Source organism: Garra rufa, chromosome 18 (assembly GCF_049309525.1).
Source record: "Garra rufa chromosome 18, GarRuf1.0, whole genome shotgun sequence".
Taxonomy (NCBI): domain Eukaryota; kingdom Metazoa; phylum Chordata; class Actinopteri; order Cypriniformes; family Cyprinidae; genus Garra; species Garra rufa.
This window is the reverse complement of record NC_133378.1, coordinates 22,295,590-22,320,451: the sequence shown is the minus strand read 5'-3', so window position 1 is coordinate 22,320,451 and position 24,862 is coordinate 22,295,590. Positions and strand designations below refer to the sequence as shown.

Genomic DNA, 24,862 nt, shown 5'->3' with positions numbered 1-24,862 from the left:
CAAAGCTGTCAAGCTTAATTTATTTATTTTTCTTATTTTTAGAGGTTTTAAAGGTGCCATAGAATGCATTGATACAATTTTTTTAGGTTGTTCTCTGATATCTACATAGAAGGTAAATGGCATAGGAAAGGGCAAAAATTCTCCAGAAAAGGTTTTACAGGTCCATTTACAACCCTAGGATTTGTCCCTAGAATGAAATGCTCTGTTATTGCCTTATTTGGAAGGTTTGTGAATATTAATGATGAGCTCTGCTCTGATTGGCTGTTTCACAGAGCTGCTCATCTCAATAGTTCGCACATGGAGGAAATATATATTTAATTACGGAGATCTAGCCACTTTAAATATGCGGTTTGTTGAATCTGCAGTATTGAATCCGTGACATTTTAATCTCACTATTGTGATCACATGTGCTCTGTGTAAAGTTATACTGCAGCGACAGTACTTACCACACAAGTTTAGTAGTACTCACACTGCCGACAAAGTCACCAAGGCTCACTGCAATCGGCCTAACGGGGGCGCTACAGCGATCAAAAGGGTGAAATCACTCATAACTCCTAAACCGTCAGTCACAGGCAAGTGTCTTGGAATCCTTGGCTCATGCCAGACAAAACACATTCCTCAGCTCCGATCGTGAGCCTTGGTATTCGTAAAATGGATTTTTCCCAAAACCTATTTTTGCGAACTAGTCCTAGTCCTTCTCTGGAGAGTGAATATCAAGATTATCACAAAAAAGTCATACTTTCGACTCACCGTCACAAAGAGGCTCAAAACGTTCAAAAGGGGCAGGGTCGCTTTTAGTAAAATGCCTATTACTCCTGAACAGAATGAGATATCTTTGCCAAACTCTGAACACTTATGTAAGAGGTCATTCTGAGGTCACAGGACAAAAAGTACAGAGCTTGGCTAAAGAGGAAAAAAACTAAAATGGCTGTTAAAGTTTGCGCACCAATTAAACATGGTTAATGAAGGCCGATCGGAACAAAAGTCTGTGGTCCTGTTTGACTCACGGCCTCAATGGACTTTGAGAAAATTTAAAAGAAATTGTCCGTGGGGGGTGGTTGTGTCATGTTTTTCAAGGGTGTAAATGCAGTTTTTCGCACATACACATGATATTCATATCATATGACTGAACTCCTCATTCTGGACAACTTTGCCTCTAGAACCGCGGCTGGCAATCAAATCACTTCTTAAATGATTGAAAAGATGTCAGAAACCTACTTTTGCGAAGTAGTCCTGGGTTTTTAGCTTAATCTGAAAAAAAGCACCGTAGTACAATTCTCTGCACTCTCTAGGTCAGTAATTATCAAAAAAAAAAAAAAAAATGCAACAGTTGATTCTAAACAAGCATGCAAAGTTTTAAGGAGATCGGACCACAGCTGGCGCAATAACAGTCATAAACACTAAAAATATATATTTCTATGGTAAATTACGTGTATTTGCAAAACAAAAAAAGGCTTGCTACATAATGTCTTTTTACATATGTGCTTAAATGCCTTAAAGTGCTTGAACCCCAGTAATCGCTGCTTGCAGCTATATTTATTTTTATTTCAATATCAGTAATTTAGTAGTACTTATTTCAATTAGTTGCAAAGGGAATTTTATTTAAGTTTATTTCAATTAATGAAAACGTTTTTTTCATATTTTTGATAGCTTTAGTTTTAGTTAACAAAAAGCACACTGTTCATTTGACCTAATTTTATAATGTTTGTATGGTAGTTCATCCATTCATGCACTTTCATTGTGTGAAAAAGCAGCTCAGGCATTCTGCATTCAACTCATTTCATGGACAAACGTCATACAGGTTTGCAGTGACCCAAGGGTCAATACCAACAACAAAAAGTTTTTATTTTAGGGCGAATTATCCCTTTAAATGAGTTGTGTGATTGTTAATCAGTCTCTGAATTAAATTAAGCTTTGACATTGATATTTGTGACCCTGGACCACAAAATCAATCTTAACTAGCACAGGTTTATTTTTAGCAATAGCCAAAAATACATAGTATGGGTCAAAATTATAAATTTTTCCTTTATTCCAAAAATCATTAGGATATTAAATAAAGATTATGTTCCTTGAAGATATTTTGTAGATTTCCTACCATAAATATATCAAAACTTAATTTCTGATTAGTAATATGCATAGCTAAGAACTTAATTTGGACAACTTTAGTGGTATTTTTGCACCCTCAGATTATCATATCCCAACAAACCGGAAATCAATGGAAAGCTTATTTATTCAGCTTTCATTTGATGTATAAATCTCAATTTTAAAAAATATGACTGGTTTTGAGGTCCAGGGTCACATTTGGTCTTTTCAAGGATCATCATCTACAAGTACAGGTGAATAATCAAGTGAGATTCTATATATCGACTTACGTTATCTTTTCTTCTCAAGGCCTGCAACATATATCACCACTGGTCCTCTACTTCCCAAAAAAGAATTTGGAGAGTTACGCCTTGGTGGTCTTATCCCACCCCATGAACCTCCAATCCTTCACAGCCTGCATGAACGTCCGTATACCGGCCGTACAAGACCTCACCGTACTTTCTTACTCCACATCACATGACAATGAGCTCATGGTCACTTTGGGCTCTGAAGTGGGTCTTTGGATCGGAGACGAGTTTGTGAATTTACCATTCCAACGTCAATCCAACGACTGGACAAACTACTGCTTTACCTGGGCGTCCCACAACGGAGGGGCTGAACTGTGGGTGAACGGATTGGTCGGGGAAGAGCGGTACATTAAAACAGGATACACTATTCCAGCTGGAGGAACCTTCATTTTGGGGAAGGACCAGGATGGCTTTTTTTTTTTCATCCAGTGATGCTTTTGTAGGGCACATGACTGATGTAAATGTCTGGGATTATGTGTTGACTGCGGCGGAGATTAAAGACCAAATGTTGTGTGATAATGGCAAGGTGAAAGGAAATGTCCTGAGCTGGGGAATCACTCAGCTTAGTCTGTATGGAGGAGTTCAGCTGCAGGCTGAGCAGGTTTGCCACTAAGCCTCAGAACATCTTTTAAAATGAATGTCAATATCAACTATATTAGCTCTGCTAACTTGAACGGTATACTCTCCCAGGGGAATAACTGCAATTGACCCTTTACAAACAGCTTTACTGACAGGCAATCTGACCAATCATAATGCAGAATTCACCATTTCGTCCGACAAACAAATCGGATAGGAGAGTACCGTTTTGTGGCTCTTTAATGTGTTGTGACAGATGTGTTTACTTAAAGCATGAAATAAACATGAATGAACATCAGAAGGTATTTTGTTTTAAGTGCGGAAAGACGTCAATACACTATTTCCTAAATTTAAGTGTACCAAAGTTAATTTACTCTGCTGTCTGATTTGCTTCTTGGACAAAATGGCGGATTCAGCGTTATGATTGGTCAGATTGCCTGTCAGTCAAACTCCTGTGAAGGGTCAACTGAAAAAGATATATTCTTTTAAATCTGTATATTAAATAAGCATTTCAATGTATTCTTACCCAACTGAATAATGTGAATCATATCTGAAGAATTTCAATAAACAATATTTGCATTCTTAACGTTGTGTTTTTATTGAAACTTGATATGTTTTATGTACAATAAGTGGGCAAATGAAATGTATTCTTTGGTTTGAATCTATTAATTTATTTAAAATGCACTTTGTACTTATGACACAATAACTTAAGTACATGTGAAGAGCATGTTTATAATTTCTGAAAAAAAATCTGACATCAGAATGAAGAAAACATTTTAAAATAATAAATGAATTAATATCAAATAAATGAATATCAATTTAAATTTACATTAATATAAATTAATTAAAATATATATTTCTTATAAAAGGAAATAAGCTACTGTAGGGAAATAAGTCTGTAAATACTGTAAAAAGTATTTAAAATAAATTATACATGCCAAATAATACGTTTTTTCATAAAAATACACTACCAGTCAAAAGTTTTTGAACAGTAAGATTTTTTAATGTTTTTTAAAGAAGTCTCTTCTGCTTATGCATTTATTTGATCCAAAGTATAGCAAAAGCAGTAATATTGTGAAATATTTTTACTACTGCTGTCTATTTGAATATATTTTAAAATGTAATTTATTCCTGTGATCAAAGCAAAATTTTTAGCATCATTAAGCTGGTCTTCAGTGTCACATGATCCATTATTCTAATATGCTGATTTGTTGTTCAAGAAACATTTTATACTATTATTATCAATATTTGAAGTAGTTGAGTAATTTTTTTCAGGATTCTTTGATGAATAGAATGATCCAGAGATCAGTATTTATCAGAAATATATTTTTTAATAAATTATAGAAATTAATACTTTTGTTTAGCAAGGATGCTTTTAATTGATCAAAAGTGTTGATAAAGACATGTATACTGTTACAAAAGATATATATTTCAGATAAATGCTGTTCTTCTGAACTTTCTATTCATCAAAGAAACCTGAAAAAATTCTACTCAGCTATAATAGTAGTAGTAGTAGTAGTAGTTTTATTGTCATTGTACACTTGCATGTACAACGAAATTTAAAAGTGCCAACCAGTCAAAGTGCAACAGTCATACATACATTTCAACAAAGAAATGCTAATAATCTAAAATAATAAAATAAATATATACATACATAGATAGATAAAAAAAGTATATAAGATGAATAAGTAAATATAGACAATAAAATAAATTGTACCCAGTCCCATTCACCATCTGTCCGTTTTGTTACGCATCTCTCGAAACCCATGTTTTTGAATTATTTAGAATGGTTAAAGCTGTTGGATAAAAACTGTTTTTAAGTCTGTTTGTCCTGGCTCTAATTGTCCTGTATCGCCTCCCTGACGGTAACAATTCAAACAGATGATATCCAGGGTGTGATGTGTCTTTGATTATATTTTGAGCTTTCTTGCGAACTGTGTAGTTCATCCAATGTTGGGAGAGGGCAGCCTATGATCTTCTGGGCCGTATTTATGATCCTCTGGAGCGCTATCCTCTGAGCCACTGTGCAGCTGGTGAACCATATGCCAATGCAGTAGGTTAAGATGCTTTCTAGTGCGCACCGATAAAAGGACACCAGTAGTCTCTGAGTAACGTTATTCTTCCTCAGCACCCTAAGGAAGTAGAGTCTCTACTGTGCCTTTTTCAACTGCTCAGATATATTTGAGCTCCAAGTCAGGCCCTCCTCTATCTGAACTCCCAGGAACCGGAAGTCAGCTACCCTCTCTACACAGTCCCCACTGATTGAAAGTGGAATAATGTCAGTTTTCTTCCTCCTGTAGTCAATGATCAACTCCTTGGTCTTTGTGGTGTTGAGGAGCAGGTTATTCTCCTTACATCACCATGAGAGCTGCTCCACCTCGTCCCTATAAGCTACCTCGTCCCCTCCTGATATGAGTCCCACCACCGTAGTGTCATCTGCAAACTTCACAATTTTGTTGCTATGGTGAGCGGGGGTGCAGTCGTGTGTGTAAAGAGTGTAAAGCAAGGGGCTCAGAACACAGCCCTGTGGGGAGCCGGTACTGAGGCTAAGGGCCATAGAGGTATGTCGTCCCAATCTGACCCTCTGACTGCGATCAGACAGAAAGCTATTAATCCACATGCAGATGGAATGTGGAAGCCCCAAATCCTTAAGTTTAACTGTCAGTTTGTCAGGAAGGATGGTGTTGAACGCCGAACTATAATCCACAAAGAGCATCCGGACGTAGCTCCCCTGCTTCTCCAGATGGGACAATGCAGAGTGGAGGGCTGTAGCCACGGCGTCCTGTGTGGATCTATTTCCCCTGTAGGCGAACTGGTGATTGTCAAAACCTGGAGGCGGGAACGATGTAATGTGACTGCGGACCAGTTTTTCGAAGCACTTCATTACCACTGGTGTAAGTGCAACAGGTCGATAGTCACTCAAGCTCGAGATGTGTGATTTCTTTGGTAATGGGACTATGATAGAGGATTTCAGACACGATGGAACAGTGGACAGGGCCAGCGACTGGTTAAAAATCTTGGTGAAGATTCCAGCCAGCTGATCCGCACAGTCTTTCAGTACACGGCCAGGGACGCCATCCGGTCCAGCAGCCTTCCTAGGATTCACAGACCTCAGCGTATGCCTGACTTCCCAATCTTTGACTGTGAGGGTTGAGCTGCTGAGCGCCTTGATGTGTGGCATCACAGTCTCTGGTGGCTCCACCTCAAAAACGTGCAAAGAAGAGGTTTAGCTCCTCTGCCAGAGTAACATCTCCCTCAGCAGCTCCAGGGTTGGTCTTGAAATTAATGAGATGCTGAACTCCCTGCCACACCTGCCTGCTGTTGTTGCTGTCCAGATGGTCCTCAATCCTCCTCCTATAATCCATCTTGGCCTCTCTGATGCCTCTCTTCAGGTTAGCACGGGCAGCACCATATTGCTCCCGGTTTCCAGACCTGAAAGTGGTGTTTCTCCCTCTAAGCAGCCGCTTGACCTTTCCAGTCATCCAGGGCTTCTGGTTGGAAAAAACCCGGATGCGTTTGTCTACTGTGACCGTGTCTGTACAGTTCTTTATGTAGCACAGCACACTGTCTGTGAACACTTCTAGATCATTATGTTCAAAAACCTCCCAGTTAGTCCTGTTGAAACAGTCCTGCAGCTGCTGAGAGGCCCCATCAGGCCAAGTTTTGATGATTTTTGTATTGATAGAGGCAGTTTTACAGAGGGGGGCGTATGCAGGGATCAAAAGCAGAGACAGGTGGTCAGACTGGGCCAGGTGTGGAAGTGGTATCACCCTGAAGCCCATCTTGATGTTAGAATAGACCTTATCCAGTGTGTTAGCCCCTCTAGCACATTTAACATGCTGATGGAATCTAGGGAGTACTGATTTCAGATCAGCGTGATTAAAATCCCCTGCTATTATAAACACAGCATCAGGATGCATGCTCTGCTGTTTACTAATACTCCCATGTAAAAGACCAACAGCCGAGCAAGCATTAGCGTCAGGTGGAATGTAAACAGCGGTTATCATAATTACCGTAAACTCCCTTGGAAGATAAATGGGCCTGCATTTAACAGTAATATACTCCAGGTCTGTGGAGCAAGGTCTTTCTACAGTCACTGTGTTTGTACACCAGCTGTTATTGATGTACACACAGAGCCCCCCTCCTCTGCTCTTACCGGAGTCCGCTGTCCTGTCTTGACGCTGTGTAGTGTAGCCTGCTAGCCCAATAGCCGAGTCCGGAATAGATGGTTGAAGCCACGACTCCGTAATTAACAGTACGCAGCTGTCTCTCACCGCGTTGTTGGTCGTAATCTGTAGCCTTAGTTCGTCCATTTTGTTTGTGAGAGATCTGGCGTTTGCAAGAAATAGGCTATGAAGCGGTGGTTTGAATGGCTGCCTTCGTAGCCTAGACAGCACACCGGCCCTGCAGCCCTGCCTCTGCTTCCTGTCTCTACGCCGCCTACGTCGCCTCACTGCTGGGATGATAATCCATGGTGAGCCGGGAGTTCTCGCTATATCCACCGGGATGTTATACGAGCGGATAAACTCAGATGTAACACTGCCCCCGGAGCAAATTCCAATTTTTAGGAGCTCACTCCGGCTGAAGAATTATTAATAAACATAATAATAAAAATAAAAATAAAAGTTTTTTGAGCAGAAAATCAGAATGTTCAAATAATTTCTGAAGGATCGTGTGACTGGAGTAATGATGCTAAAAATTCAGCTTTGAAATCAGAAATAAATTACATTTTAAAATATATTCAAATAGAAAACAGTTCTTTTAAATAGTAAAAAGATTTCAGAACTTTACTGTTTTTTCTGTACTTTGGATCAAATAAATGCAGGCTTGGTGAGCAGAAGAGACTTCTTTAAAAAACATTACAAATCTTACTGATCAAAAACTTTTGACTGCTAGTGTCTATTCAACGATTTTTTAGTTACAGTATAAGGAAACTAAATATCTTCTTACATGATGCTTTTACCTTGTGCTATTAAATTTAACCTTTTGTTGAAATTGGTATAAAAGTTTTTCAAAACCATATGAAAATAAAATAAATATAAGTTGGCACGTGCATAAAGTGCATTAATATGTATACACCCTTAACCTTTCAAAAAAATGTGCTTTTAATTTCCTGTTCGCTGTTTTCCCCTCCACTCCCTTTGATCTCAGAGTCCCCAGCTTCCGCCATAATCTCCACCTTGTTTCTCTGAGCAAAAAGCTTGCTGATCTCCAGGAAGGTCTTGTTTTTGGTCTCTGGGATGACCATCCAGATGTAGATAAATGTGGCAAGACAGACGCAGGCAAAAATGATGAAGCTGTACGCTCCCAGGCCTCTCTGTAAACAAAAATGAGGAAATGAGGACATTTTTTCCTCTTTGATGGTTGCCTTTGATGATTCACTGAGCTTCATAACTGTACATTTGTGGGTTTGCACTGATTGCATGAAAAAATTGAGTAAATCCTCAATTGCTCAGTTTGTTTCCTTAATCAGAACAGATTTGGAAATTTAGCATTACATCACCTGGATCCTCTTCAGTGAATGGGTGCCGTCAGAATGAGAGTACAAACAGCTGGTCTAACATCACAATAATCCACAAATCTTCATGTGGATTACTTGTGGATTATTGTGATCTGATTCTGACGGCACCCATTCGCTGCAGAGGATCATCTTGGATAACTTAAAGATGAGTACATTTCCTAATTTTCATTTTTGGGTGAACTATTTCTTTAATAAATTAACAAAAGATTCAACTGGTGCAATACTTTGACTCTTTGTTAGTGTTGCATTTGACCTCTGACCTCTAGAAAGGGGAAGACCAGGCCGACTGTGAAGTTTGAGATCCAGTGAACCATGCCAGCCACCATGAAGGCTGGCGGTCTAGAAGACTGCCGGAACATTTCTGTAGTGATCAAAGAAGGAATGGGACCTGCAAAGGGATGCAGAAAAGCGTCAAATCTGGATATTCCATCATCAAACACTTCATCTTTTTATAGGCGGCGAGAAGAGAGATTGCTTGAAACACTGCTCTGCTTTTACAATCTGTTTTACTGCCACTTTAAAGCACCTCTCCTAAAGGGCTTTAATGTAAAATCCCCAAAACTGCAGCATAAATCTATTGTCATTTTCCACCAAGGAATACAACAAATGAAAGGGAGGGAGTGAATTCAGTGAGATGCAGTGAAACCCCTCTGTGCATCTGCAATATGTCCTCACGGGATTGGCGTGAACTCACTTGGGCCAACAGCATTTCCAATGACGTAAACAATGACACAGCCGATGCTGACATAAGGCATCCAGTCCAGTTTAGTCTGTGGGCGAAATGTGAAGCAGTTATTCTACCATTTATAGCCTTGCATTTCACATAGACCCGAGAGGCAAATTTGTCAGGCCAGCACATTCACAGCTCTAAAATTAAAATCTCTGCTGCGACTGATATTGTAAACAAGAATTTACTACAACCATAATGGGCCACACAGGGAAATTCCCTTATTCAGTTAAAGTGAATCTGATTGGTCATAAAAGTGAGGTCCAATCTGAATTAGAGGTCAAAGAATTTAAATGTTGTGGGCGATAACAAATCAATGACTTATTTTAAAATATAACTGTGACAATTAGACAATAATATGTTCATTTTAATAATAGTTTGTATTTTATTTAATAATGTTTAATTTTGATTTTGATATTAAAATATCACTATGTATGTAATAATATTAATAATAGTATATTAAATATCAGTTTGTCTAAATAAATTAAAAATACATTTTTTTAAATAAATTTAGTCTAAACGCTATCAATTTGTCTGAATAAATGAAAACAAAAAGGCATAAGGGAATTTAGGCATCACAATATTATAATGTATAAAAACGGATATTCATTTCAAAATTGCCTAATTATTAGATTTAACAGTATCATTATATGATTAATGTTTTAAATATCACTTTAAGGGACCTTTAAATAACAAACAATATAAAATCAGGGCAAACCATTGAAAACTGTATGCTTGTGTTACGGCCTATAGCCATTTTAAAGCTCGTTAAATTATATCATTACAAAAATGACACAGGCCGAACATATAAAAGAGTCACAACGTCTGGTGTGAATTTCGAGACGCCTCCATTTATTCTTAGATGAACAAAAATCCAATCAAACATTCAAATAACAAACAAGAATTCAAAAAGGATGTTTACCAAGCTAAATCAAGCAAATCAACAAAAGAAATAATATCAGTTAACGGGTAGTAGCACTAAGGAACAGAACGCCTGACTCCACCTGTTCTCGGAGTAAAGTTCTTACCTGACTCCCGCATAGAAAATAAAACAGGTGAATCTTCCGGACAGCTGCTTCCCTCGCTCAGATCTTACTAACTAAACACAAAACGTGCGCTAACAAACAAATACGCTACCCGCTACTGATAACGAAACAAAGGATTACATCTTAAATAACAAAGTTACAAATTAAACCCAAACATAAAACAAAACATAGCCCCCAAAGAGGCGAAGGGGAAAAAGGCGCCCTCGAGAACAATAGAGCCGAAAGAGAGAGCCACGCCATTGTCGCCTCGCAGCCTATTTATCTGGAATCCCCGATGACGTCACGCAACTCTCGAGGAATAGGGATTCCCCCTCAACGCCACCTAGGGACTCAGACACAAATGTCACACAGAGACACATAACACCCTCACCCTTAAGTGAATAAATTGTAGGAATACAAATGGTCTTACCTGAATTTTTCAACAACAATTTATTCTTATTAGACACGCGATAAAGCGTCAGCAATGACATTATCTTTACCCCGAATGTGCCGAATATCCAATTCGAATGTCTGTAAAAACAGACTCCAACGCATTAAACGTTGGTTGTTGTTTTTCATTCGATTCAAAAAAACTAAAGGGTTATGGTCTGTGTAAACGATCAACGGATACGTGACAGAACCCACGTAGACATCAAAATGTTGGAGAGCAAGGACAAGTGCGAGTGCCGCGCAATTCACGGCGAGTAGTAGGCACAGGGAAATGGGTGATAGCCTCCACCTTAGACTCAACAGGCCGAACTTGCCCGCCCCCGACAATCTTTCCCAAATATGTCACCGTAGCTCGTCCAAAATCACATTTCGCCAAGTTGACCGTAAGATTAGCAAGAGACAAACGATTAAACAGGGTATCAAGCTGTTCAATGTGTTCCGACCAGGACGCACTATAAACAACTAGGTCATCCAAATACGCCTCCACATTATGCATGCCTTCGATAACACAGTTTACCAACCTCTGAAATGTGGCTGGAGCGTTTCGTAAACCAAAAGCCATTACTGTATAATTAAGGAAACGGTCAGGTGTAACGAACGCAGAGATCTCTTTTGCGCGTTCCGTCAAAGGCACCTGCCAATAACCTTTGAGCAGGTCTATTTTTGTTACGAAAGCAGCGTTTCCGACATGATCCATGCAGTCTTCCATGCGAGGCAAAGGATAACTGTCTGATTTCGTAATGGCATTAACGCGTCTAAAATCGGTACAAAAACGAAATGTGCCATCAGATTTTTTTACCAGCAAACAGGGTGAGCTCCAGGAGCTAAAGCTGGGCTCAGCGATGTTATTTTCAAGCATAAAGGTTACCTCTTTTTGCAGCTGAGCACGCTTTTCGGGACTCACCCTATATGCATGTTGTTTTATAGGCAATGAGTCGCCAACATCGATATCATGTTCGACCAGTGAAGTACGAAAAGGAACATCAGAAAATAGGTTACCATAAGTCTGAATGACATTCATCACATCAGCGCGTTCGGTAACAGTCAAATGGGAAAGAAACGAATCAAGATCATGAATTATCTCTGAATTTTTCAACCTTCCTGCCACCAACTCTGTAGAGGGAAAATCAACATCATCCTCCTCTAGTGTAGTCAAAACAGCGGCACTAACAGAAACAACAGGGGACAATGGACAGGTCGAAGGTTCAGCACTGGACAGCTCCTGCTTTGTGATCACCGAAGAATCTGTAGGTGAGACAATTAACACAGCCGACTTTTTCCCAGACGAATCTGGTTGCCTCTCAAAGTACGGCTTAAGCATGTTAATATGACACAGATGAGTTTTTTTCTTTCTATCTGCTGTCAATAACACATAGTCAAGCTCACTCACCTTCTCTTTCACCTGATAAGGACCGTAATAACGAGCCTGTAGTGTAGATCCAGGTACTGGCAACAGCACTAACACTTTATCACCAGGAGAAAAAGTACGAAGTTTAGCACCACGATCAAAACGTTTTTCATTCGTTGTTGCGACACCTTCAAGTTCTCTTTGGCCAACTCACATGCACGGTGCAATTTCAAACGAAACTCGGAAACATAGTCAAGGACATTGCTTGAACTCAGTTCACTAGACCAGTGATCTTTGATCATTTTCAGTGGGCCACGAACAGTGTGTCCAAACACCAGCTCGGCTGGGCTAAAGCCCAAAGACTCCTGTACTACCTCCCTCACTGCAAACATGACCATAGGTACTCCTTCATCCCAGTCTTTCTGGAATTCCAGACAAAATGCACGAAGCATTGATTTTAAAGTCTGGTGGAACCTCTCCAAGGTTCCTTGACTTTCTGGATGATAGCAACTAGAAGTACTATGTTGGATATGCAACTGATCCAGAGTCTGCTTAAAAACACGTGACATAAAATTCGTACCTTGATCTGACTGGATAGTACGCGGAAGGCCAAACAATGAGAAGAACTTGATAAGTGATTTCACGATCACTGGTGCAGTAATTTTCCGCAAAGGAATTGCCTCCGGAAAACGTGTAGATGTACACATTATTGTTAGTAAATACTGATTTCCGGACTTCGTACGAGGCAAGGGACCGACACAGTCAATCATCACACGCTCAAATGGTTCACCAATAGCTGGAATTGGATATAACGGAGCAGGTGGAATAGTTTGGTTCGGTTTTCCAATTTTTTGACATACATGACAGCTTCGGCAGTAATTTGCTACATCGCTTTTTAAGCCCGGCCAAAAAAAATGTCGGAGCACACGATCGTATGTTTTGTTTACTCCTAAATGACCGGCAAACAAACCGTCATGTGCAAGTCTCAGGATTTCAAAACGATATGAGGAGGGAACTACTACCTGCTTAATAATTTGCCATTCATCAGCAGCAGATGAATTTGATGGTCTCCACTTCCTCATCAACACACCATCTTCAACAAAGTATCCTTGTGATACACATTCGAGTTGCTCAACAGGAACAACAGTTTCGAAGAGGGACGACATTTTCTCATCTTTCCTCTGTTCAGCAATAAGCTGTTCGCGTGACAGAGACAGTTTATTAAGCACCATAAAATGTTCATCTTGATTCTTGACGGCGATGTCCAAACCATCAATAGAGTTTGAACACTTCACTTCCCCAGAATCTGAATTAGAAAGGAACGTATCATTCAAATCAAATTTCCACTCATCTTCCGGCTTACGAAAGCTTTTATCTTTCAGTCTCTGTGACATAGCGCGAGTAACAGCGCACGAAGGAAATACCTCCGGGTATTTCTGAGCTAATTCATCAAGAGTAACGCAGGGAAGAGGAACGTTAGTTACCTCAGGGCTAGCAAAAACTTTTCCTCCCGCTAAGTCATTCCCTAAAATAAAAGTGACATCTCGAACGGGAAGACACGGTCGCACTCCAACAACAACGCGGCCGCTAATAAGGGAGGACTCAATTTCAATTTCGTGCAAAGGCACATTCACGAAGCCCATCTCAAATCCCTGTACTAAGACACTTGAACCAATAGAGCTATCCTCAGACAGCGGTAATATTCCTTCCAGAATAAAACTCTGCGCAGCTCCTGTGTCACGAAGTATCCTGACTGATTTTCGCGAATTCGAATTACCAGCCAAAGATACAAATCCGTTCATTATAAACGGCACATACCCCTGTTCTTCACACACGTCAGCTTGCGAAGCTAACAACTCTAATCCTTCTACCTGTGGCGAGGACGTCATCAATAAACCTACTGGTTTAGGGACACTATTTTTCTTTTTGAGTGCATTGCACTCTGCAATAAGATGTCCATGTTTCTTACAATAGAAACAAACAGGTGAGGGCACAGGCTTAGAACTATCCACTTTATCCGCGGACAAAGTGCGCTCAAAGTGACGTTTTGAGAACCGACGACTACTACTAGCAGATGAAGATTTCTGCGCAATATTAAACACGTTCTTATGTGTCAGAACATATTCATCAGCTAGAGCAGCAGCAGCAGAACATTTGAGAACCTTTTGCTCATTTAGATAGGTTGCAACGCGTTCTGGTAAGCAGTTTTTAAATTCTTCTAAAAGAATTAGTTCACGGAGCTCTTCATAAGTTTTTACTTTTAAAGAAGCACACCACCGATCAAACATTGATTCCTTCTCGCGAACGAATTCAACGTAGGTCTCATCATCAGTTTTTCGATAATTACGAAATTTTTGGCGGTAGGCCTCAGGAACCAGTTCATAAATTCTAAGAACGGCAGCTTTTACTTGTTCATAATCAAGAGACTCTTCCACTGACAAAGAAGAATAAGCTTCCTGGGCTTTCCCCACAAGAACACACTGCAACAACATGGGCCAAAATGTTTTCGGCCATTTAAGATTGCTAGCAACACGTTCAAAAAGAGCAAAAAATTGATCTACCTCTTGTTCTCGAAAAGGAGGAACCATACGTATATTACGACTCACGTCGAAATCAGAAGCATCTGTTACACCCCTTTCACGAGCTCTCAATTCGATTTCTTTGAGGCGGCAAGCTTGTTCCATCTCAAGCTTTTTTAGTTCAAGCTCATGTTTCTCACGCTCTCTCTGTCTCTCTTTCTCACGCTCCCATTCTTCTCGTTCTTTTAACAACGCTCTATCATGCTCTTTAGCTTGTAACTCTAATTTCCTAACTTGCAAAGCAAGATCTTCTGAACTACCCTCACCTAGTTCAGGAAAGTCCTCCAATTTTTCCTCATCACCGAAGATACCTTGTTTATGCAACGAATTAACAAGCAAAACCTGCAGTTCACGTTTAGATAACGTATTACGAAAACTAACCTTATAATGGGAAGCAATTTTCATAAGATCAACCCGGTTAATTTGGAACAATTCCGCTTGCGTCGGTTTCGCAATAAAATCCGTTAAATCAAACATGATAGACATCTAGAGTTACAACGAAAAGGAAACTATGAGCAAAAATTCACACCAATCGAATGTGACTCAAAGTTTACTAAGAAACGAATTAAAGTGTGAACAGATCAAAAAGATCACACAAAGTCACACCAAAATCAATCCCGGACGAGCCCCCAAATATGTTACGGCCTATAGCCATTTTAAAGCTCGTTAAATTATATCATTACAAAAATGACACAGGCCGAACATATAAAAGAGTCACAACGTCTGGTGTGAATTTCGAGACGCCTCCATTTATTCTTAGATGAACAAAAATCCAATCAAACATTCAAATAACAAACAAGAATTCAAAAAGGATGTTTACCAAGCTAAATCAAGCAAATCAACAAAAGAAATAATATCAGTTAACGGGTAGTAGCACTAAGGAACAGAACGCCTGACTCCACCTGTTCTCGGAGTAAAGTTCTTACCTGACTCCCGCATAGAAAATAAAACAGGTGAATCTTCCGGACAGCTGCTTCCCTCGCTCAGATCTTACTAACTAAACACAAAACGTGCGCTAACAAACAAATACGCTACCCGCTACTGATAACGAAACAAAGGATTACATCTTAAATAACAAAGTTACAAATTAAACCCAAACATAAAACAAAACATAGCCCCCAAAGAGGCGAAGGGAAAAAGGCGCCCTCGAGAACAATAGAGCCGAAAGAGAGAGCCACGCCATTGTCGCCTCGCAGCCTATTTATCTGGAATCCCCGATGACGTCACGCAACTCTCGAGGAATAGGGACTCCCCCTTAACGCCACCTAGGGACTCAGACACAAATGTCACACAGAGACACATAACAGCTTGTATTAGGGATGGACCAAAATTAAAACTCTGGTTGATACAGAGACCATTATTTGTTACGCAATGACCAATAACCAATAAATGACCTATATTTAAATGTTATGACATAATTTAGACAATAATATTTTTATTTTATTATATTATATGTTAAATTAAAATATACTATCAAATTGTCTAAATAAATAATAAAATAAAACAAAACAAAAACTATTATAATTCAGTAACTTTCAATGTTGTTATGATGACAAATAACCAATAAATGACATTTATAGACATTTTATTATGACATAATTTAGACAGTTTAATGAAAATATTACTATGACATTATTTATGACAATAGCCTTTTAATGTGAATATATATATATATATATATATATATATATATATATATATATATATATATATATTATAGATATATAGATATATATAGATGTGTGTGTGTGTGACCCTGGACCACGAAACCAGTCTTAAGTCGCTGGGGTATATTTGTAGCAATAGCCAAAAATACATTGTATGGGTCAAAATTATTGATTTTTCTTTCTTTTCTTTTGTTCCATGAAGATTTTTTGTAAAATTCCTACTATAAATATATCAAAATGTAATTTTTGATTACTAATATGCATTGTTAATAATTTAATTTGAACTGCTTTAAAGGTGATTTTCTCAGTATTAAAATTTTTTTTGCACCCTCAGATTCCAGATTTTCGAATAGACGTATCTCGGCCAAATATTGTCCTATCCTAACAAACCATATATCAATAGAAAGCTTATTTAATGAGGTATACATCTCAGTTTTGTAAAATTTAACCTTATGACTGGTTTTGTGGTCCAGGGTCACATATATATATTGATATTAAAATATTTTGTCTAAATATACTATTAATTTTTCTAAAATAAATTACAAATAAAACAAAAACTAAAATCACTAATTTTTAATATAGTTATTGTCATGACTAATAACCAATAAATGACCTATATTCAATTTTAATTATGACATAATTTAGATTGTTTAATTAAAATATTATAATTTAGTTTAGACAAAAATATTTTAGCTTTATTATATATTGATATTAAAATGTTTTGTCTAAATATACTATTAATTTGTCTAAATAAATTATAAAATAAAACAAAAACTAAATTCACTATTTTTTAATATGTTATTTTTATGAGCGATAACCAATACATGACCTATAATAAAATTTTATTATGACATAATTTAATAAATATTATGAATAAAAATATTACTATGGCATTATTTAGACAATATTTTTGTATTTTAAGATATATTGTTTTTAATATTTTTGTCTAAATATCATTTTGTCTAAATAAACAATAAAATAAAACAAAAACTAAGTCAAACAATTTTTTTATGTTATTGTTATGACCAATAACCATTAAATGACCTCACTGTATTTTGATATTAAAATGTTTTGTCTAAATATACTATCAATGTGTCCAAATAAATTATAAAATAAAACAAAAATAAGGTTAGTCATTTTAATATGGTTATTCTTATGACCAATAACCAATAAATGACCTATATAACAATTTTATATTGAAATAATTTAGACAATTTAATTAAAATATTACTATGACATTATTTAGACAATAATATTTTAATGTGATGGTATATTGATATCAAAATTTCTTGTCTAAATATACTATTGTCAGTATTTTGTCCTGTCCTGTTCTGTTTTCCCCCTTCTGTTTCTAGTCCATATGGTTTAGTCCTTGTCTCCCCCTTTTGGTTTATGTTTAGTTGGTTCAGTCTTGCCCATATTTGTATTTCCCCCTCATTATCTTGTTTGTAACCATGCCTTGTTTTCTGTGTATTTAAATCTGCGTCTGATCACTCCCAGCTGTCCGTCGTTAATGTTACTGATGTTACATGTGCTCCTTCTTGCTCCCGGTTTTTGTGTTATCATTTTCAGTGTTTTGTTTAAATAAACTTTAGTTAATCATTTACTCCAGTTCTCCTCCATCTCCACTCCTCAACCCCGCCTGATTGTGACAACTATCAATTTGTATATATAATAAAATAAAAAAATTATATATAAAATTATATATATAAATTATATTATATTTTATTTATATATACCTATATTCAGTATTTTTTTTAATGGTTATGACCAAAAACAAATAAATCCAATAAATTATCTATATTAAAATTTTATTATGACATAATTTTGACAGTTTAATTAATATATTACTATGACATTTATACATTTTGTCTATATAAATTAATAATAAAATAATTTAGGCATCACAATATTATAATGTACAGTATGAAAATGGACATTCATTTTAAATTTGCTAATTATTAGCAGTATTATTATGATTCATGTTTTAAAGATTTACTTTAAGTGACCTTTAGATAACAGCAAATATAAAATCAGGGCAAACTGGCATTTACAATCACAGTTTCAACCGATATATAGCCTATATCCAATTTCTAAGAATTTCTAATATCGGATGACAAATTATGGGATTATCATCCCTAGTTTGTATTTTAATTAAGTACAGCTTTGTTATACCTGGAAGTAGAGTGCTACGGTCAGGAGAATACAGGCTCCACAGCAGATGCAAAAGCCGATCAGTAGTGACAGCCTTCTGCCAGATTTCTCCACTATGAACACCTTAAGAAACACAGAATCGTATCCTTCACACTCTTGTTTCTTGGTGAAGGACTTTATATGAGCTCCTCGAGGGAGGTATCAAACTATGGAGAACACAATAAATCAAAAAACAACAAAATGAGACATTAAGTATCTTACAGCTGCTATTGTCATGAAGACATTAACTGCTCCTGTTCCAACAGTCACATACTGAATGTGATCTTCAGCCACTCCTGCTGAACTATAGATGCTGTCAGCATAATAATAAATCTGAAGATAGGGTTAGAGCTAGGATTTAGTCACACCACACTTATGTTTTCAGTAAATAAATGTGTTGAAAATAATCAGCTGTGTATGGGTTCAAAGTAGTGCTTACAGCGTTTACTCCTGACAGCTGTTGGCCCATGTTCAAGACGATTACCGACAGCAGCTGCCAGCGTAGTGAACGAAAGGTGAAGAGATTGAGCACAGAGAGTCGACCTTCAGCTCTCTCTGACTGCTCCTCCATACGCATCTCACACAGCTCCTCATCCACATCCTCGCAGCCACGCAGCCGCTGCAGTCCTAAAACATAACACAACACCTATTCCTTTAGGTAACAACTCACATGTTGATATTCAGATCAACAGCATGATTACGAGTGTGATACTGCTGTTAATATAAAAGTTCAATATGCAAGACAATAAAATTAAGTAACTTATACTACAGACACAATATAGTTGGTTATTGCTGTTTTGTAACCGAAAATTAAATTAAACTGAATTAAACCTGTTGACTGTCTCTTCAGAACTTTTGGATTAAAACATTCAGTTCATTTGGATGCATTTTATGACATCTTAATAACCTTTTCTTTTGAACAAAAGACAAAAATCTCTCAAGTTTCATTAAAGGGAACCTCATGTATTAAGACTTGAATGGCTTAATATAACGTAAATTATGTCTTTTACTAAAATATCTAGTAGAAAACCCATGAAAGAGTTACATTATTTTAAAAAATCCACATTGTTTTATACATATTTTGAACAATGGGGGGCGCCATTATTTAGATTATGTGAAATGGTTGGACTCAGTGAGCTACTGGCGCCCAGTGTTGCTTTTGATACCACAACACAACTCAGAAAGTAAAGTGCTGATATGATGAGCACACGGAAGGTAATGGTTATAAGTGTAGGCTTAAACCAAATGCCATACCATCGATTTTTCCCCACAAGGAGTCTAAACACCGGATATTGAGTGAAACCACCCCGGATATCGAGTGAAAACACCCCGGATATCGAGTGAAATATGCACAAAGAAACTCCTTCAGTGGCTGTGGCATCATGACAAACGTTGACATGTTAATATCCTGCCAGAATGCCATTTAACGCCTCTGCCGTTTGTAAGCTCTTTCAATAGCTGTGGTCTACTGAAAGCCTCAAAGGCATCAGGGCTAAAGTGGAAAGAACAAAGATGCTGGTATTTAGGAAGTTTTATTCGTCAACAGGCATCATCCCATTTTTTCTCCTCTTCTTAAAACAAGACGAGATAACCAGGCAGGGTATCAAGACACAAATGAAAAGACTAGATAATAAGACTTAACTACTAAGGAAACTAGGAAATGGCTTTGTTTTAGTAGCTAACACTAGGAGAACGCTAAACGCTCTGCGATACTCAGCCCTGAATGATTGTTAGGGCCTTGTATATACAGGTATGCGGTGTCTGATTGGTTGCGGGTGAAAGTGCAAACCATGCAATGTAACATGGGAAGTGTAGTCCGGGTTATGTGTAACAGTCAGTGAGGTGTGAGAGTCTATGAAATGCACAGGTGACCTCTGGTGGCAGGCAGACTGAAGAACATGGACAGGATTCCTGACACATAAAGCCAGTCAATTGTTTTGTTTCTGAACAAATCAGTGTTTTGAACGATTCAGTTGAATGAATGTTAATAATTCAATGACGCAATCATAAAGCAAGTAATTTGTTTAACTCCTGAACGAATCAATATTTTGAACAAATCAGCTGAATGAATGTGACTGATGCAATGACACTCTTATAAAGAGTCACTTGCTTTATTCCGAAATTAATTTGTGTTTTGAACTAATTAATTAGTTTCATTCCTGAATTAGCCTTTTCAAACCTACTGGTTGAATGAATTTGAATGATTCAATGACATTTGTTGCGTTCTTTAATTAATCAGTCTTTTCAAACAATTTGTTAAATGAATGTAAATAATTCACTGTCATACTAATAAACATAGTCACTTGTTGCCATCTACTGATTAATGATGTAACCTGCTGTTAATATTATACAGACTGACCGAACGAAACTGACACTTAAACTGATACAGATGTAGCCATTTGGAAAATATTTTAACAACACTCATAACAAAGTGTCCCACTTTGTACTGTGTATTCACATTATATGTGTTTTTAACTTTTTAAGCATTTAATGTACATTTTCGGCACTAGAGGGCGCATATCCAAAACAAACAAACTAAGGCGTAGTTTGATGATGCCGTGATTGAATGTGCGTATGTGGGGTAAAGTAGCACTGTTTTATCATACTGGACACATTTGAATGTGTTAAAAGTTGTTATAATGCTACTCTGTGCGTTTGTCACCTGTCTAATAAAATGTATAATAACATATTAAAGCGTATTTGGTGTTTCCATGAACAAAAAACCTCGGTTTCCAAAAACAGAAACCGAGGGTGAATGACGTCATTGGTATTTCAAAATATATAACACTGTTCTAGATGTTTTTGGATAATTTAAGAAAAAACCTTACATATTGTCTCTTTACGAAAATAGTTTTTTGCAGTGTCCACAAAAACGTACAAGGAACAAACAAGGTCATCTCATCAATAAAAAAAATTATGTGATCAAATGTTGTAGATTAATTACATAAGTCCAATTGATAAAGCCAGCCCTACTCTATCATAAAACCCCCTGCAATCTTGATGAGTTCATCGTTAGTGCACAGGCAGCTATAAAACTCACATTTTTGTGTGTGTGCTCTGACATGGGAGACCAAAATAACTCCTTCTGTACCTTTCCTAGCGTTTTTCTCATCCCCCTTCTGTATGAGCATGTAGCGTGGGCTCTCAGGGAAGAAAGGCAGAAGCAGCAGCTCAATGACAGCTGGAATCCCTGTGAGACCCAACATAATGGGCCAGCCTAGAGAGAACATTACACATCACTATGAGCAGCAGGGGCACGTTTATCCAAATGCACTAACAAACTCTTCACAGCAATAGAGCGTCTTGTGATTGAACCTATTTACACTATAGTATAGCAAATAACCAAACACTGTGCATGATTATTATGGTTAACTGAAATTGTGAATTACCTTCTTTATTTCCCAGGATATTGCGAACACCGAACACTTGGGAAACAAGGATGCCAGTGGTGATGAAAAGCTCCGGTATTATCCCGACGGCACCCCTGTATTTCTTGGGTGCAATCTCTCCCAGATACATGGGCACCACACTGGAGGACAGGCCTGGAAAAAACAGTCACATACTGTCATGCTAAAACATATGTACTTTTGAGGTCAAAAGTTTACCGACACCTGGCAGAATCTGCACCTGGCAAAATTATATTATTATTATTATTATTTTTTTTTTTTTTTTTTTATGCTGCCTTTCAGAAGCTGCAGATGATACCTACATGTTTTACAGAAGACAAAATAAGTTTAATTTACCCTTGAATTTAAATTCAAAAGGTTTTCACCCCCGGATCTTAATGCATTATTATTCCTTCTGAAGCATCAGTGAGTATTTGAACCTTCTGTAATAGTTGCATATGAGTCCCTCAGTTGTCCTCAGTGTGAAAAGATGGATCACAAAATCATACAGTCATTGTTGGAAAGAGTTCAAATACACAACAATGCTGAAAAACCAAAGAATTTGTGGGACCTCAAGGACTTTTCTGAAGAACAACAGGCAGTTTAACTTTTCAGGACAAACAAGGGACTCATAAACAACTATCACTAAAAAAAATAAAAGAAAAAACAGCTGTGGCTCATTTAGGTAAGAACATAGTATTAAGAATCAATGTCTTTTTTTGTGAAATTTGTGAAATCAGGCCAGTACTAAATAAAAAATAACAATGCATTTTGTATGATACCTCTTATTTTGGTAAAATAATTAACATTTTGTAGATTCTGCAAGGTGTATGTAAACTTTTGACTTCAACTGTACATATAGCTTTACATGGGTGGAGTATTTTACTGACCTGCACAGATGCCCACTATAAAGCGTGCAACAATGATGATCTCAAATGACCCTGCCACTTCACTCACACCCATCATTATTGCAGGAACAATAGAGAAAATGTTGTTAAACAGGAGTGTGCCTTTTCTGTAAGTCAGGGAATGATGATTAAGACTCAATACAATGGAAAAAACAACTGATATTTTTTCCAACCCCATACAATTCAAAGGAAATTACCTCCCGAATTTGTTCACCAATGGGGCTACCATGAGAGATCCAAAAAACCCACCCAGTGGGAACATGGACACAGTTACGGACCACAGGAGGGTCAGGAGATTCTCTGATATTGGACCGTAACGCTTCTCATGTATTTGTTTGTAGAACTCCTGCATCTCCTTTTATCAGAATGTCAGAGTAAAGTTTATCAGAGACGATTAATATATTTAAATTAGCAAGAACTTAATATTTAATATAATATAATAGATTTTAAGTCAGTACCGGGGCAGGTGAGTTGATCACAGCCACATTGTATCCATACTGAAAAGATGAACCTAAGCCGGCGATCAGAGAAGCTGCACCAAGGATCAGCGTCACTCTCTGAAAAATTAATTGCATTAATTTGAAAAATAAGTTAATGCAACTAAAATTCTACATTAAAAATGAATTTAAGCCAAATAGAAGCTGCTGCAGTATATTTGAAAAAGAAAATCTTGTTTGTTAATTACTGTCTGTTACCAAATTAAAAGGCAGAGAACAAAATGTAAAACAAGTGTTTAAATTTAATTAGCGGAATATAGTATTTAAAGAAATGTACTCACCCCTTTCTTTTCCTTTTTCTCCATGTTCGACTGGTCTTTCATGCTTAACTACAGTATGATTAGAAAGAACAGCAGTGAAAGGAAATGACAGCTCTTTCTGTATATGGCACTTTGGACATTGGAGTTGACCCTGAAGACCAAGATTAAAGTTGTTTGGTATTAAAGCATCAGATATAATCAGATAAAAGCTAGCTACCTAATTGTCTGCAGCTATAAAGAGAAGCACATGACAATGAACATGTCAGTTATTGTGGTACTGGTATTGTATGTGGAATGTACAACATTGTGATTTCATACTTTATATTATCAAACTTTTATTTGATTTAATGAATTCAATAATTTTGTGTCTCTTTTCTTTGGTTGAATTCATACCTTGGTGTTATTCAAGCAAAGAAAAAACATAAAACACAGACAGATTTAGAGTTTTAAACAAACTAAACATAATCTCCTTTCCATTATGTTAACTAATAATTTTGCAGTGGTCTCTTAATTTTTTCCAGAGCTGTTAGAAAAATAGTTTTTAGTGTTTTTAAAAGAAGTCCTTGCACTCATTTCTGTACTATTCTGAAAAGCTACTTGCACATGTGAAATGCTAGCTACAGTCAATATCTGGTTTCTGTGCCATTTCTATTTTAGATCTGATATTGACTAACCCTCATGTGTTTAATGTTCTGAGATCTATATCTTGGTATTTACGTGCATGTATATTCTGATGGTTGTGCTAAACCTGCCCTAGAAATGGTTTGAGAATATCCTGCTACAAACTTTAAGTAGAGGAGAAAGTACAGATGAATGCACTTATTGCACTTCATTTAAAAAAACAAAGTCTTTGCTCCTCATGTGTGTTATAGGTTTCTTCGGGCCACAATAATTAAAACATAATGCTTGCAGGGAAAAGACATGGCAAACAATGTATTTAGTCTTTACATTTACATTTACCTTACATTTTAGAGTACAGTCGTGGCCAAAAGTTTTGAGAATGACACAAATATTAGTTTTCACAAAGTTTGCTGCTCAACTGCTTTTAGATCTTTGTTTCAGTTGTTTCTGTGATGTACTGAAATATAATTACAAGCACTTCATACGTTTCAAAGGCTTTTATCGACAATTACATGACATTTATGCAAAGAGTCAGTATTTGCAGTGTTGGCCCTTCTTTTTCAGGACCTCTGCAATTCGACTGGGCATGCTCTCAATCAACTTCTGGGCCAAATCCTGACTGATAGCAACCCATTCTTTCATAATCACTTCTTGGAGTTTGTCAGAATTAGTGGGTTTTTGTTTGTCCACCCGCCTCTTGAGGATTGACCACAA

General features: G+C 37.2%; 1 protein-coding gene across 1 annotated transcript; it reads right to left on the bottom strand.

The window, feature by feature from the left end:
- Positions 1–8,054: 8,054 nt before the first annotated feature.
- Positions 8,055–23,644, bottom strand: slc2a5 (solute carrier family 2 member 5). The gene is made up of 12 exons (XM_073822952.1): positions 23,549–23,644; positions 23,229–23,327; positions 22,968–23,125; positions 22,753–22,877; positions 21,866–22,018; positions 21,568–21,693; positions 18,916–19,103; positions 18,699–18,809; positions 18,459–18,560; positions 9,182–9,257; positions 8,748–8,875; positions 8,055–8,283 (listed from the first exon to the last, which is right to left on the bottom strand). Exons 1-12 carry the CDS (start codon positions 23,588–23,590, stop codon positions 8,056–8,058), a joined length of 1,536 nt encoding a protein of 511 aa, XP_073679053.1. The 5' UTR covers positions 23,591–23,644; the 3' UTR covers position 8,055.
- Between the last annotated feature and the right edge of the window lie 1,218 nt (positions 23,645–24,862).